Consider the following 14,267-nt stretch of genomic DNA (forward strand, 5'->3'; position numbering starts at 1 on the left):
TTTTTTTTAAGTTATCTAAAAATAGTACATTTTACCCATAAAAATATAGACAAAAATATTAGCTAAACTTGAAATAAAACCTTGAAAATAGAAAATGAAATGAGTTTTCTGCCTTTCTTTTTGCCAGGAATCTGTCTGGTTTTTAAGATTTAAATGGGCATGCCCCTCCATCATTGCTCAACTTTATAAAAAAAACAACACAATATGATAAATGCTAGAGCACAAACTAGAGGGGACTGTGATGTACCGAGACAAAAAAACCAATTCAGCCAAAGGGTAGTGTCTGTCAGAGGCACACAGTCCAAACTACCAGCTCACATTAGAGAACTTGAGAACTACTGTACCTTTAAAAAAACACTTAAAAAAACAAAAAAACCCAGTCATGTACTCATGAATAATCTGTTTTCTCACTTGGGGGCTTTGGCCTCATCTTCCATCCTGCTTTTATAATGTCACAAATGTTTTGTATGTAAAATCTGTTTGTAAGTCAGTTTGTGTAGTGTCCTGTTGACTGTTTTGTGACTTCCTGTAGTTTTAAAACTTGTTGTATGTTTTATGCGAGTACCTGCCTTAGGACTACGGATGAAATTTAGCTATTGTGCTAATTCCGGCATATTTACATTTAGGCACACTGTTGAAATGTTGATTAATGTGCATTGTCCTAATCAAATAAACTCAAATTAAATTAAATGAGATGACTCCTAAGTTTAGGGTTAGCGAACAGTTAATTATCAAAAGCATCAGTAGCAGCAGGTTAATTCATAACGGCACAGGAAGGCTCATGTAGGTAGGCTAATTTCCTGTAGACCAGCTAAATGAAGACACATTAATAACTTTGAGTGAGTCTTTGGAACCAATATTTTGTGGGTCGCGGGCTGAAAAGTTTGGGAACCCCTGCTTTATAGCACCATCACAACAGACACATAACATGAAGCATCACCTTTAATAAAATTAAATTACATTCATTGTGCCTTTCCATGAGAAAAATCTATTTTCCTGGCTGCACAAACAGAACTGATTTTAGGTTCATGGATTTCCCCAAAAGGTGAAGAACTCGATTTCCTCGGTACAAATGGTAACAGTTCAACTACATTATGTACAAGAGACCTCATCGACGGAAGCATGTGTACAGTTGGTTCCATATGTGCTTGGTTAATTTTTGCACACTGTGGAGGACGCTAACATCACTTTAAGTATTGCTTAAGCTTCAGTATTTTGCTCAGTTTGATTAATAAAAAGGTTCAAATGCATGCAATGGCATCATTAGAAAAAAATGAGGCGCACTTTGGAGTGTCTATCAGAAAGAAAAGGAAATTGGTTCAGTAGGTCTATGTATAGTCCTTGGCATTTGCAAAGCATCCCCACTTCTTGGACAAAAAAAGAGAAAGAAAAATCCATGTAAAGTCCCAAAAGTATGTTAGAAAGGCTGGATGCCAGAAAAGTCTCTTTGCCAAACAGCTCAGGTGAAGAGTTTGTCCACATCAAGCAACAGTAACCTGAAAAGAAAACTAACAAAAACAAAAGTTTGACCTTCAAAGATGAGCGGTCAGTCAACAAGGCTTCATTAGACCTCTCTCCTTCACACTGAGGCAGTTATCAAATTACAAAACTGGACTGTCAGTCTACAGGATATCATCTCTACTGTCATAACTTAGAATCTTTAGCAAATTAACAGCAGCTAACAAACCCATGATTTTTCTTGGTGTATTATGTTATGTAATTCAGAAATCATTAGTTGCAGTGTCTGTTTCTTTTTTTCAAAATAGTCCATGACATTGAGAATGCGTCCTATAAATTTCTGATGCTTCAAGAACGACCTTGGTGGTAGAGGAAGGCATGAATATTTGTCAATGAGTCACAGCAGCAGAAGTTCCCATTCAAAGAATGTCATTGGGTTGATGTCTTTTCCCATAATCCACAGCTCGGTCTCCCTGCATGTCTCGATCCTCGTCATCTGGGAAAAAGAAAGCAACACAAAGAGATTAAGAGGCAGTCACAACACTTCATTAAGACATCTGATGCATTACGTTCCTGCATATTAACTGTGTCCTCACTTTGAATTCATCAAAAAAAATAGCTGAACTCAAATCAGTCAAAGTTCAGATCCATAAAGAATGTTCAAAAAGTACTATCAGTAAGTATCAAGAATAGTTTTTCCTTCCTTCTTCCATCAACACAGAGGATGTAATTTGTAAACAATGACTGACTTCAGCTTTAACAGTTTTTAACGGTGTTTATGCCGATCTTATATCGTGATTTAGGTGTTCAATTTTGTGAGGAAACACGGCATACACTAGCTTCTTTATCGGCCATGATAAATGACCAGAGACTTTTCAACAAATACGTTAGTTGAAAAATAACAATCATGGTCATACTGTGATCGCTGCAATATGATGACTGATATTATGAACACAAATATAGAACTCTACAAATGATGTATATAAAAAAAATAAAAGTAATCACATTTCAAATTCTTAAAGTGGAAGGAAACTATAACAGAGGAATAAAAAACAAACATGCGTTTCAATAATTAAAAGAGAACACACACACATTCACAAACACAGTGAGCTATATTTATCTACTGGTCTGGATGTGGGTCAGATGTTTGGTGGGCATAGACAGGTGGTTTAGCTAAAATGAAGCACAGGCAAGACAGAAAACACTAGATGGAAACTGTATTACTCTCACAGAACCATAAGTTCCTGGGTCAACACTTCACAAGGCTACACATGAAAATCATGGCCGACACAGTTCAGGTACTTTTGAAAATCTTTGTACATGGCAGTCCTGCTTTGACCCAGGATGTCGATTTGACCCATCTGTATGTTTTTACAGATTCAAGGAGCAAACTCAGGGTGCTGTGAGCGACTCTAACGTCTGAACAAATGCAGGGGAGGGTCAGCGGGTGGAGGGTGGGAGCAAGGGAGGAATGGTGGATATACATCTGGACAGGCAGTCCAGTCCCCCGGCCTGGCTCACCTTGAACGTCTTCCTCCCCACCATCACCATCCTCTTCCTCATTGTAGGCCAGCTCGGCCTGCTTGTCGGCCTCATACTCACCCACGTTCCCATCATCCCCATTGTAGTCCGCCAGCTTAGAGCCGTGTTGCGGATCTACTGGGGACTCGTTCTCATCAAAGAACCGGCCTGCAGGAGGCAGAGAAGGGCCTCATCAGGAAGGAAGGCAAGCAAAGGCAGTTGTAGGGAGATGAGAGGAATGGGTGAAACACAGCATAATGAACGCACTGACGGAAAGAGTGATCGAATGTAGAGGATTACAGAGGATAAAAGACGAGGGGAATGAGTACAAGGTTGCAGAGTAAAGAGAAGACAAGTGTTTTCTGAAGAGAACAGAAAGCAATCACGGGCTCGAAGCAGAGTCAAGTGAAAACAAATGGTGTCCACTTTTAATGAGCGTCTCTTAAAAGTCACGACAGCACTCGGCACTAATCGAGTTACGGGTTTAATCATCTGTGCAATCCAATCATACAACACAATAGCCCGGCTGTAAATCCAATTTTAGGTTTAGTTTTTGTGGATGCTGTGAGAAGAGTTGATTTAACTAAACACTTATTTTGAAGGTAATAGATATCGGGAGTGTCTGTTCTTAAACTGTGTTAATCACGCACCAATTTTAACTTTTGATACAAATTAACGTAATGCCTCCACTGTAATTGATTTTAAATCGTACATGTATCTAATGCAGTTTATTTTACTCTCTCACATCACAGAGATTTGAGATTGCACTGTTGCTCAGGCTCTGGGAGGTGACAGGCGATGCACCGAGGCATGCCATGTTTTGGCGCTGCTGGCGTCTAGTGAGCACCAGACGCTGCCAAAAACGAGACATCTGGTGTGTGTCGAGTGTTAATTTGCCGTAATAGGATGCAAGTATAAAAAGACCAGAAGCAGAAGATTTGATCAAAACTAATTGAAGACGTGAGCTGAATACAGTCTGTGTTTTAAGCAGCAGAGCTGCAGGGGCTGAGGTGGGTGTGAGAGAGAGATGAAAGGACAGAACATATGAAAACAGAGGAGGGAGGAGGGAGAGAGAAAGGCAGCAGAGCAGAAGCAGGCAGCAGGAAAGGATCATCTGGGAGCCAGGTGTGTGTCATTTGTCTCCTCTGCTCTGCAACTGAGCTCTGTCTCTGCTCCCTGACAGTGCTCCTGCCTACATTCAGACATGACTTACAATCAAACTTAATTCATATCTCTAACTCTCATGTAAACAGAGGAGTGTTACCTGTTAGCAAAGGGACAAATCCAAATAGTCAAAAAGGGGGGCAGCAGCTAAGCACAAAGGCAGAGCTAAGGACAGCTGGGAGTACGATTCTTTTCATGTTATCTGTCTGCACACCTTCAAAGTTAATCATCGGTCTACAGGTTGATAAAAAAAAAAACCTCCTGTGGAAACTTTACAGAGTGTGGGGTCGATGCTCACTTTGGCGGTGGTGAACTGCTTCCACTGGAGCCTGGTCTTTGGGGTGGTGAGGCTGGATGGGGTTGGGCACCTGTGCAGGATTGTTGGGCAGAGGAATCCCCTTCAAGTGTTCGCCGTCACTTTTGACATGATCAGGAACTGAGAAGAAAGAAAGCTTGGTATTGTGTGACCAAAATCAAACAGCACAAAAGCTTCAAAGAAAATTTAAAGCTGGGGTTGGTAGTCAGATTTAGATTCACTTTTTGTTATACTGGTTAAAATGATCTTTATGTCCCGATGGCAATCAATACATAATGTGTTCTTAAATAAGAGCGAAAAAAAAGTCGCTATCTACAGCTGGAGTAAACCTGGGAAAACCCCAACCAATCCCTGCCATCAGGAGCCAAATTATGAAACCAATCAAATCCTGTCCTGCCGTTCTGCCTGCCTCCTGCGCGTAGACATGAGTTGATGTAGTGCAAAACCCAAACAATGTGCTGAGCTTATTTTGAATCAGTCACGATCATATGGTCGCGAATCAGCGGCGCTCATGCATGTGAGAGTGGGCGTTTTGGAGGAGCTCCGAGGGGAGGGGGGAGGGGTTAGATGGAGTCCTGAGGAAAGGCTGCATTCAAATTCATGCTAGTTTTCCATGACCACCAACCCTAGCTTTAATCTCACAAGCAACATCATAACTATTTCACAATGAAGTTAAATTATTTTTAAACCACTGATTAAGACCAGCGTGGTACTCTTTACCTTGTAGTTGTCTTTGTTGCTCTCCCAGCTCATCGGCTTTGATACCAGCCTTGTTGTCTTCTTCAAACACGATGGGTTTGTCCACCTGTTTCATAATGGCCGGGGCAGGAACCACCGCAGCTCGGCCTTCCACTCTGTCCTGGAGCCTGGGCTGGTCTAAGGACAAGGATAGGGCCTGGACCCCAGGGCCATCAGCTGCCCCAACTCTGGGCCCGGCACCAGCTCCTACAGCCACCTCAGGGACCTCGTCCTGCTTCAGAGTGATGGCTGGTTTCTTCAAGGCTGGAGATAAAAGAGGGAGGCAATGTGAGGGAGCAGAAAACACAGCAAGCCTTTGGAGCCACATCCTGAGAAGTTGTTTACCTTTACATCATGTTCAGTGACTTGTAAGGAGTGGCATTTCCTGACCCCGCCACAGTAACATCTGTGGTGCTTTAGTAAGTTCTGTTTTCAGTCTCAGAGTTTTTCGTTCTTAAACTGATCAGCTGATTTTAAATCTCTCACTCCTGAATGTTAGCAGGTTCTATAACAAGGCAGCAAATTTGTTTGAATCTATATTTTAAACCTTATAAATCTCTCTACATAATTTTTGTTGTTGTTATATTTGACCCTTCTCTGCATTCAATGCTTTCGTTAACAATAAATGCATACATTATGCTCTGTTTTTTCATTACTCCCTGGGTTTGCAAACCTAATAACAGCTCTCAAAGTTTGTTTCTTACCAAATTGCACGTCATCAACCTTCCCCACTTCACTGTCTTCAATTCCTGGCATACCAGCATCACTACCAGGCTTACCCAGCTCCTCTGTAACAGACCAGAGGGAAAGAGACTTTAGGTGGATAGTTTTATAGAAATGAAAGCTGCAAAATCCTATAAAAAATAAGTACTTTTACATATTCTCTACAGCTAAATTAACAGGAGCCACAAAAACATCAAACTTATACAGTGGAATTTCAAAGCCAACGATTTAGAGGAAAAAATTTGTGCAAGTGTTTTTAAATCTAACACATTTAGCATTTAATCTCACAGCAGGTTTCAAAAAACCTTTCATGTCAGTGTAAGCTTTGACTGACTCACTCTACCTTTTAAATCTTGCCCGTCATGTTGATGATTGGCCACAGTGTGGCGCTCTCTCACCATGTCCACGCCAAGCCCTCCTTCTGCATTTCTACCTGCTGCTATACCCTTGTGGTGTTCGACAGCACCCTGGAAAATGTCAGAGGTGAATCAGAACAATGAGGGAACTGAAGAGAGAGGATTAACTGAGTTTGGCTGCTACTCGTACATCTACCGGTATGTTAAAATCGATAAAGAAAGACAGAAGATAGAAGACAAACGTCTTCTTGTTTTAGTTTTACAGACACTCACCTGTCTCAGTTTGGATGCTTCAATCTCCAGAGCCTTTTTTGCTTCTTCATACTCCTCCTTCAGTTGTGCGATCTGACGTCCACACTGTAAACTAGATAACACACGTTCAAAGTAAGTTTCACACATTTGTATAATAAAACAGATTTGTGCAGAAAGGCAAAATTTAAAAAACATTGAAAAACATGAAAAAGTAGGCCACATATAAATATATTCTAAAAGCTCACAATATGCAATATGAATGAAAAATCAAAATTCAAAGAGATTATAAATATAACATTAAGAGAAATGTTAAAAGCAGATTAAATTGCAGCTTGCAGGTTCATCTTTTTACATTAATCCAAAACTTTGTCTGAAAATAACTGCTGATAAAATGAATAATTGTTTCCTTTTTTATGTTTTTCATGTTTTTTTAATGTTCTACACAAAGATGCAAATGTAATATTATTATAATTTTTTAAGTTATACTTTTTTGGCATTTTTGCCTTTATTGGAATTTAGAGGAAAAGCTTTTTTTTCTTTCAGGTAAGCTACTAAAAAACGTCTTTTTTCCCGGCATCTCGTAATTTTACGTCACATCAGGGACTTTGGTTCTCTCACTCTGCCTCCATTCATTGAGTGCTAGTAGGACGCTGAAACTACCGGCTGACTTTGCCTACACAAACACCTATAAAACAAAGCATTGGGACGCTGTCCTCACTCTGTCTCTTTGTCTGTCTCTAGCGCTCACTTCATCAGCCTTAAAAAAACGCAACAAAAAAAAGGTGATGATTGAGATGCAGACGCACACAGAGAGAGCTGCATGAGGGGCAGCATGGAGGATACTTACAGACTGACATGACAAAGTAAAATAAAACATATTCATAAGCATGATGATTCCTCCAGGAGGTCATTATGTTAAAATAAGGACTAAACTGCAGACTGGAGTCTCTGATTACAGAGTTATAAATGTCTGTATCTTTAAGAACTGCTCGTGAGTCTCATATCCCAATCAGATCAGTGGGAGCAAATGGAAACGTAGATCATGTAGTAAATCCTCTAGTGGACTTGACAAAGAACTACAGGAGAGATTGAGCCCCTTACAAAGTGAGATTCAAAGCATGACAACCAGAGCTACACAGACAGATCCATGTTATATCTGCTTGTCACTAACGCCACTCTCAGCACCATGCCTGCAGCATTTTCCACTGGGTCTCATTGCTCCTCAACTTAGAGTCACTCCTGTGGTCGTTACTCTGTCCTGTTCCTGCTCTCTTTGACTTCCAACAAGCTCGGAGTTAAAAGCTTGAGGTCCATAAAATGAAAATTTAAACAATTTCTTCTTCTTTATCAAATAAACTGGCATTTAGATCCATATTTATTCATACTGAACATTAGCTTAATCAGTGAGACTCCCAAATGCTATGTCACATTTGGTTGTTTGCTTTTGACATGTGTAAAATAAAACTTACAAAAGCCACTGTAGTGTATTAATTCCTTAATTGAATTTAATAAAAACTTGAAAAGTAATTTTCCTACACATTGAAACACTTAGGATCCACTCCAACCTGCAAGTTGCACTTTAAAATAACGATCATTGGTGCATAAGTATGGTAAATATTACACATAGGTGCAGCCATCCTAAAGAATCCTTTGAGAAGCAGAAGAGTCACATTTTTAAACATCTTATCACAGTGCAGTGAAGTGCTGACCGCCCCAAGGAGAGGTGATTGAGCTCAACAGGAAGTGTTTCAGGTTTAACATACCTCTCATACTCCAGTTTTCTTTCAAGGGTAGTGCTATTCTTCTTCACCTCCCTCATCTGCTCTTCCTGTTTCAAGAACTCCTGCTTCAGATCCTTCAGCTGCTCTGTTGCACCCAAAAAATACACAAAATGTACACACTGTTCATATATGACATTTAGGAGAGGTCAACTTCTGGTCTGTTTAATGAAGGAGTATTGTGAGGTGTGCTTAAGAGCGCCCTCTACTGGCCAGATGAGGACAGTGGCCTACCTTTTAGCCTCTGGATTTCTGTCATTTGGGCTGTGTTTTCCGCCTGCAGTTTCATCTGTGCAGGAAGAGAGAGAGAAAACAGGTAAGAGGAGATATCATTATCATCAGCCAACTATTCGGCTCTTCTACACCTGAAGCCATTTCCATGGAGCCATATTTAAATAAACTGTGCAACAGGTTCTCTAATTAGCAAACAGTCCCAGCATTCATTCCCGAGGGAACAGGTTTGTCTTGTTTTTTATGTAACAAGGCTTCACAGTACAAACAGATGGTACCCAGTTTGACTCCCTATTTACGCAACCGATACATAGCAATACATCCCTGCCTATCATAATACATGTAGGGATATTAAGACATTATTGCAGGCCTCATGCTGCGGAATAATGCTTTATATTTATACAAGAAAATTAAGTGTCACACTCTGTATGTAAATTGAAAGATCACACAGGTATTGTCCTCTTAAAGCAGGAACTGAAGGAAAGGAAAATAGAAACCCCTGAGCAGTGTAACACAACCCAATAAAACAGCCTGACTTGTAACATGAATCTCTACCTGCAGACTACACAGATGCTCTCTGCGATGTTATTACAAGAAACTGTCGGCTGCTCTTTACTTTCAGTTTTAATAAAAGTCACGGATGTGTGCATACACCGATGAGAGGAGGGAGGGAGGGAGCAGAAACCTTGGACTACAACGATTTGTCTTCACGTTGACAAACACTTGATCCATGCAGGTTTGAAACATGGCAGGTTATCCTTCAAAAACACAGCAGCTGGGGCGACGTTGAATGGGCCTGATGACATTACATTATATTATATAATTATCTTTGTTATATTATACTATGTTATATTACATAATTATTGTTTACTACAACTTACAGTCATATTATATACCCATACTTATTTATTATATTGCTTAATCTGCTATTATAACCAAACCATAATCACACCATGTCAACCTGCCACTACTGAATCTTTTTTTTTTAATACTGCCTGTAATTACTACTATTTGTAACAATCTAAATTTGTATTCTATCTTTATTTATCTATTTTGATTTTACTTATTGAAACTTATTCTTGATTGTACTTATGTTATGTCAGGGTTGCTGCAACAACCGAATTTCCCCCCGGGATCAATAAAGTAATATCTTATCTTATCTTATATTAGACGGTGACAAGTCCGTAAAGGTCCATAAAAGCTTACTGCCCCGTTATGGTCCAGAAACCACAGAAAAGAAAGTGGATGTAGACATACACTACCAGTCAAAAGTTTGGAAACACCTTCTCATTCAAGGGTTTGTATTTGTCTTAATTATTTGAAACACTGTAGATTAATACTGAAGGCATCAAATCTATGAAAGAACACATATGGAATTATTTAATTAACAAAAAAGTGTTAAACAAACCAGAATATGTTTTATATTTTAGATTCTGTAAAGTAGCCCCCTTTTGCCTTCATGACAGCTTTGCACACTCTTGGTATTCTCTCAGTCTGCTTCATGAAATGGTCTCCTGGAATTGTTTTCTAATTAACATGAGCCTTGTCAAGAGTTCATTTGTAGAATGACTTGCCTTCTTAATGTGTTTGAAACCATCAGTTGTGTTGTTCAGAGCTAGGGTTAGTACACAATGGATAGCCCTATTTGACTAATGTTGTAATCCATATTATGGCAAAACCAGATTATTTCATAGTTTTGATCTCTTCAGTATTAATCTACAATGTTGAAAATAATTCAAATAAATGAAAACCATTGAATGAGAAGGTGTGTCCAAACTCTTGACTGGTAGTGTATATCAGAAAGACAGTGGCTGAACACACAATGCACATCTGAGGAAAGGGACAGACGTACATTTGGACACACATCGAGTACTCTCATCTCTCTGTGACTCTCAGTTAACTGAGATAGGAAGCAGTGGATAAGAAATCGAGTCAAATGCAAACTGCTGTAAAGACCGACGCTTCATGCTCTCGCCCCCTCACATGTGGTTAACTCCTTTTTTCCTCACACTCACACTAGCAGGATCACATCAGGTATGAGACCATATTTACTGTGCTGTGTGGGAGCCAGGTAAAACTCAACTGTCACTATTTCCTCTGCATTGCAGGGCCCTCGCTTTAAGTAGGATGTGTCTGTTGAAACAGGGTTGGGCTGTTGACAAAGGAAAAGGAGTGGAGATTGTGCCACTTCACACCTCTTATCTGGAAAACAGAGAGTGGATCCCGGAGTCACTACCTGGAAATTAATAACTCCATTGTTTGAACTCACCTCCAGTTCTTAGATGGGTTTCAAGCAGCAATCAACAACTCAGAGGTTTTACTTTAAAAATGATGCTGGCGTTTTTTAAGAATGAAAACAGTTTTAGGGATTTTAGGCGGCGCCAGCTTCACAAATAACTAAACAGGACTAACTGTAAGAGGGCTTTTGTTCAGTATGATCTGATTTGGCCACAGAAAAGGGATTTGACAAAGTAACAGTGTGTGATGGTCAGCAGGAGAAAAGTTCCCTATTATAAGTCTTATAGAATATATCCCAATTAAGCTGAGTTTGGACTCTTCTTGGAATTATCCCTCTCAGATAGGTGTTCATTTATGCAGTCCAAGCCTTCAAACCCTTCCTCATGCTACTGATTTCTTTTCTGTCGGTCCCACAACTCCTGAGACTCCATGCACAATGCGTCCTAGTTTGCTTCCACCGGTTGAACATTGCAGTCACCAGGATTAACATTTAAGCTAAACAAATGTGAGTCTGTCAATGAGAAACAGGCGTGAATGGCTTGATGCAAATTACAGGACAACCTCCCTCCCATCTGTTGTCTCAACGTCTCTCAGGGTAGCTGGACACAACACTCTGAATCAGGACAAGAGGTTGAGGAGTTGCCTTCTGGAGCGCACACACAGACAATGAAACACTCTCAGTGGGAACACGAAAGACACGATACGGTTTCAAAATGTGCTACAACAGTGTTAGAAATCTGACTTTAATGCTCTAGTGAATGTGATCACGTGTTTCACTGAGAGCTACATTATTAATATCTGTGAGAGGAATGTGGATTCAAAGCTCATGAGTCACAGCAAACACTCATTGATGTAAAAGACACACCAGTATTGTTTGTGATTAATGAATAACTCTAATGGCTTGCTTCACTATGGTGGAAAAAATTAGACTGCTTCTTCCTCGATTAGTTAGTTTACTTCTCAAGATTACATGACATTAAAAGCGATGTGATGTGAGTTTTGTGTGCATTAAAGATGTCTGTGAAGGTTCTCAGTCATCCGGGTCATGGTGATTCAAAGCTTGATCCGTAAGGCGGACTGGACTTGGTAGAAATTCTTGAGGACGTCTCACCTCTCCTCTGAAAGGCTTCTTCAGGTCTGACAGATCAAGCTTTGAATAGTTGAGTAAACTAACCCCTACTTCACCTTATCATCACATCCCAGTAACTATTTGCTTTCTTAGAGAACAATACATTCTCTAGGAGAACTTTATATAAACACAACTAACAGAGGTAATTGAGTGTTAAACTACTGTCTTCTAGTTTTGAGTGAGAACATTTTTCTGTATTGCAGCATTAGCTTCCTATTTTTGCTTGTAGTGCAACGTGTACCTACTGACCACTTCTCCTTTGGTGCTGCACTTTAACCCTCCTGTTATGTTTGTTTCTCAGGGACAGCAATAATGTTCCTTGGTCAATTCAACTGGGGGCATATTTAATTATCCAAAAGTGTCAGAATCCGAAAAAATAACTCCATTAGTAACCATTTAAATCAATATTTGGTGCAATAATGTTCTTCAATCCTCCCAGATCATGCTTCAATGAGGATATCTAATGAAAATACTTGTTAAAACTTTTTTGAATGTACATTGGAAAGACCTAAATATAAATGCAATAGTTTTACATAACATAGAGTTTGTTTTATTTTATTTTGAATTATATTTTTTTTATGAAGTAAGGTTGATAAATCAACCTCTTCTGTCACATGCTGCCCATATGTTTTAGCTTTTATCTGGTTTAGAAGGCATACATTGCCTAAAATGTGAAATGAACCATTTGATTTTATATGTTGATTTCACCTATTAAACCAAGCAAAGACGTTTCATACCAAAAAAAGAGGATTTTTAACTTTAAAAGGGATCAATTTGACCCACAACATAACAGGAGGGTTAAAGGAGGTTTAACTTCATTGCAGCAGACCTGGGTTGGGATCAGACATTGCAGACATTGCTACTGTACCTTCTCATCAGTGCACTTTTTGATGAGGCCCTCTCTGGCCTGTAGCTTGCCCTCCAAGACGTTGTAATCCCCATCCTTCTGGTCGATCTGCTTCCTGTGCGTGTCCACCTGCATCATGAGCTCGGAGTTCCTCTTCTCCAGCCGGCTCCGCGCTGCGTCCGTGCGCTTCACCTGCGTCTGCACCTCGGCCAGCTCATCTATCAAGCGGCCGTGCTTGGTGGACACCGTCCAGTAGTTGAACGACAGGATGGCGATGATCACCATCAAGAAGATGAGGATGAAGGACGGGAGACGGCCTCCCCGTCGGTTTGCACCAAATCCAACCATTTCAAATTTAAAGTGTCACCTTAGGTTGTTACCCTCAGCGCTCACTGAGAGGATTCTGCACAACACATCCGTCTACGTGACATTACCACTCAGAAAGGCAAACACTACTCACTCATGAACGTCCAAGACTTTCATATTGCTTTTTTACTCTCCTTCCTCCTTCCGCACACTCGGCATCCTCTCCACGACTCCTCCAGTGTCAGTAGGCTGGGTGAGATCCGCCCGCAGGGACGTGGCCTAGCTCAGCTGGCAGACGAGACGGGACGTGGACGTGGACAGCTACACGGTGCACACACACATCACACTCAGTTAGCTTTATGACGTTAGCCTCGAGCTGCCTTTACATGTGGAGGTCCCAGTCAGCCCAGAGAGACCTCACACACTGAGGACTGCAGCTCTCTGGATCACAGGACCGTCTTGAACACCAACCCTGATGATTCCAGTCCCGACCTGACGTTTACGTTAGCTTCAGTTAACGTCCAGCTAACAGCCTCACACTGCTAGCATCGCTGAGAGAGAGATCTCAGCCACTACAGAGTGAAAGAACACATCCTCTCTGCAGGCGGAGGGAGGGAGGAGTCCCTGGGATATTACTCCAGAAAATAAAAGAGCAGAAATAACCTACGCTTTGTATCACTACTCGATTCTCTGCCTCTCTAACGTGATTTCTGCTCTGTGAAGCTAGCGTCAGTACCCTGTGCTACTTCCGGTCTCTGCTGAAGCTCACACACATCTCAGAATAAAAGTCCATAAATAATAATAATAATAATAATAATAATAATAATAATAATAATAATAATAATAATAATAATAACAATAATAATAATAATAATAATAATAATAGCAATAATAATCCTTTATTTAAATAGCACTTTTCAATACAGGTAAAGTGCTTTATGGTGGGCAATAAAAACAAGAAGTGCAAAGCAAAATGAAGCGATAACAAATAGAATTAAATAAAAGCTTAAAAACCTACAAACTTATAAAACAGACCCTTAAAATCAGAGCTAAAATTAAATAAAATCACACAATAAAAGCTTTCCTGTAAAAATGTGTCTTGAGTAATGACATAAAACAGTGGTGGACAGTAACAAAGTAAATTTACTTGAGTATAGTACTTAAGTACATTTTTTGAGTATCTGTACTTTACTTGACTGTTATTTTTGGG

The 14,267-nt window shown here is 40.1% G+C and overlaps 1 protein-coding gene across 2 annotated transcripts; it reads right to left on the minus strand.

Moving 5' to 3' along the window:
• Positions 1–924: 924 nt before the first annotated feature.
• Positions 925–13,816, minus strand: golm2 (golgi membrane protein 2). Of its 2 annotated transcripts, XM_034680186.1 has the most exons (10): positions 12,773–13,816; positions 8,541–8,595; positions 8,292–8,394; positions 6,550–6,640; positions 6,264–6,387; positions 5,902–5,985; positions 5,180–5,461; positions 4,442–4,579; positions 2,980–3,147; positions 925–1,954 (listed from the first exon to the last, which is right to left on the minus strand). In XM_034680186.1, the coding sequence occupies exons 1-10, from the start codon at positions 13,097–13,099 to the stop codon at positions 1,878–1,880; spliced, it is 1,449 nt and encodes a 482-aa protein (XP_034536077.1). In that variant the 5' UTR covers positions 13,100–13,816; the 3' UTR covers positions 925–1,877. The 2 variants fall into 2 exon arrangements, with proteins under 2 accessions (XP_034536077.1, XP_034536078.1); XM_034680187.1 differs by lacking the exon at positions 2,980–3,147 and having other exon boundaries at positions 12,773–13,814.
• Positions 13,817–14,267: the final 451 nt, after the last annotated feature.

This window comes from Notolabrus celidotus, chromosome 3, assembly GCF_009762535.1.
Source record: "Notolabrus celidotus isolate fNotCel1 chromosome 3, fNotCel1.pri, whole genome shotgun sequence".
Lineage (NCBI taxonomy): Eukaryota > Metazoa > Chordata > Actinopteri > Labriformes > Labridae > Notolabrus > Notolabrus celidotus.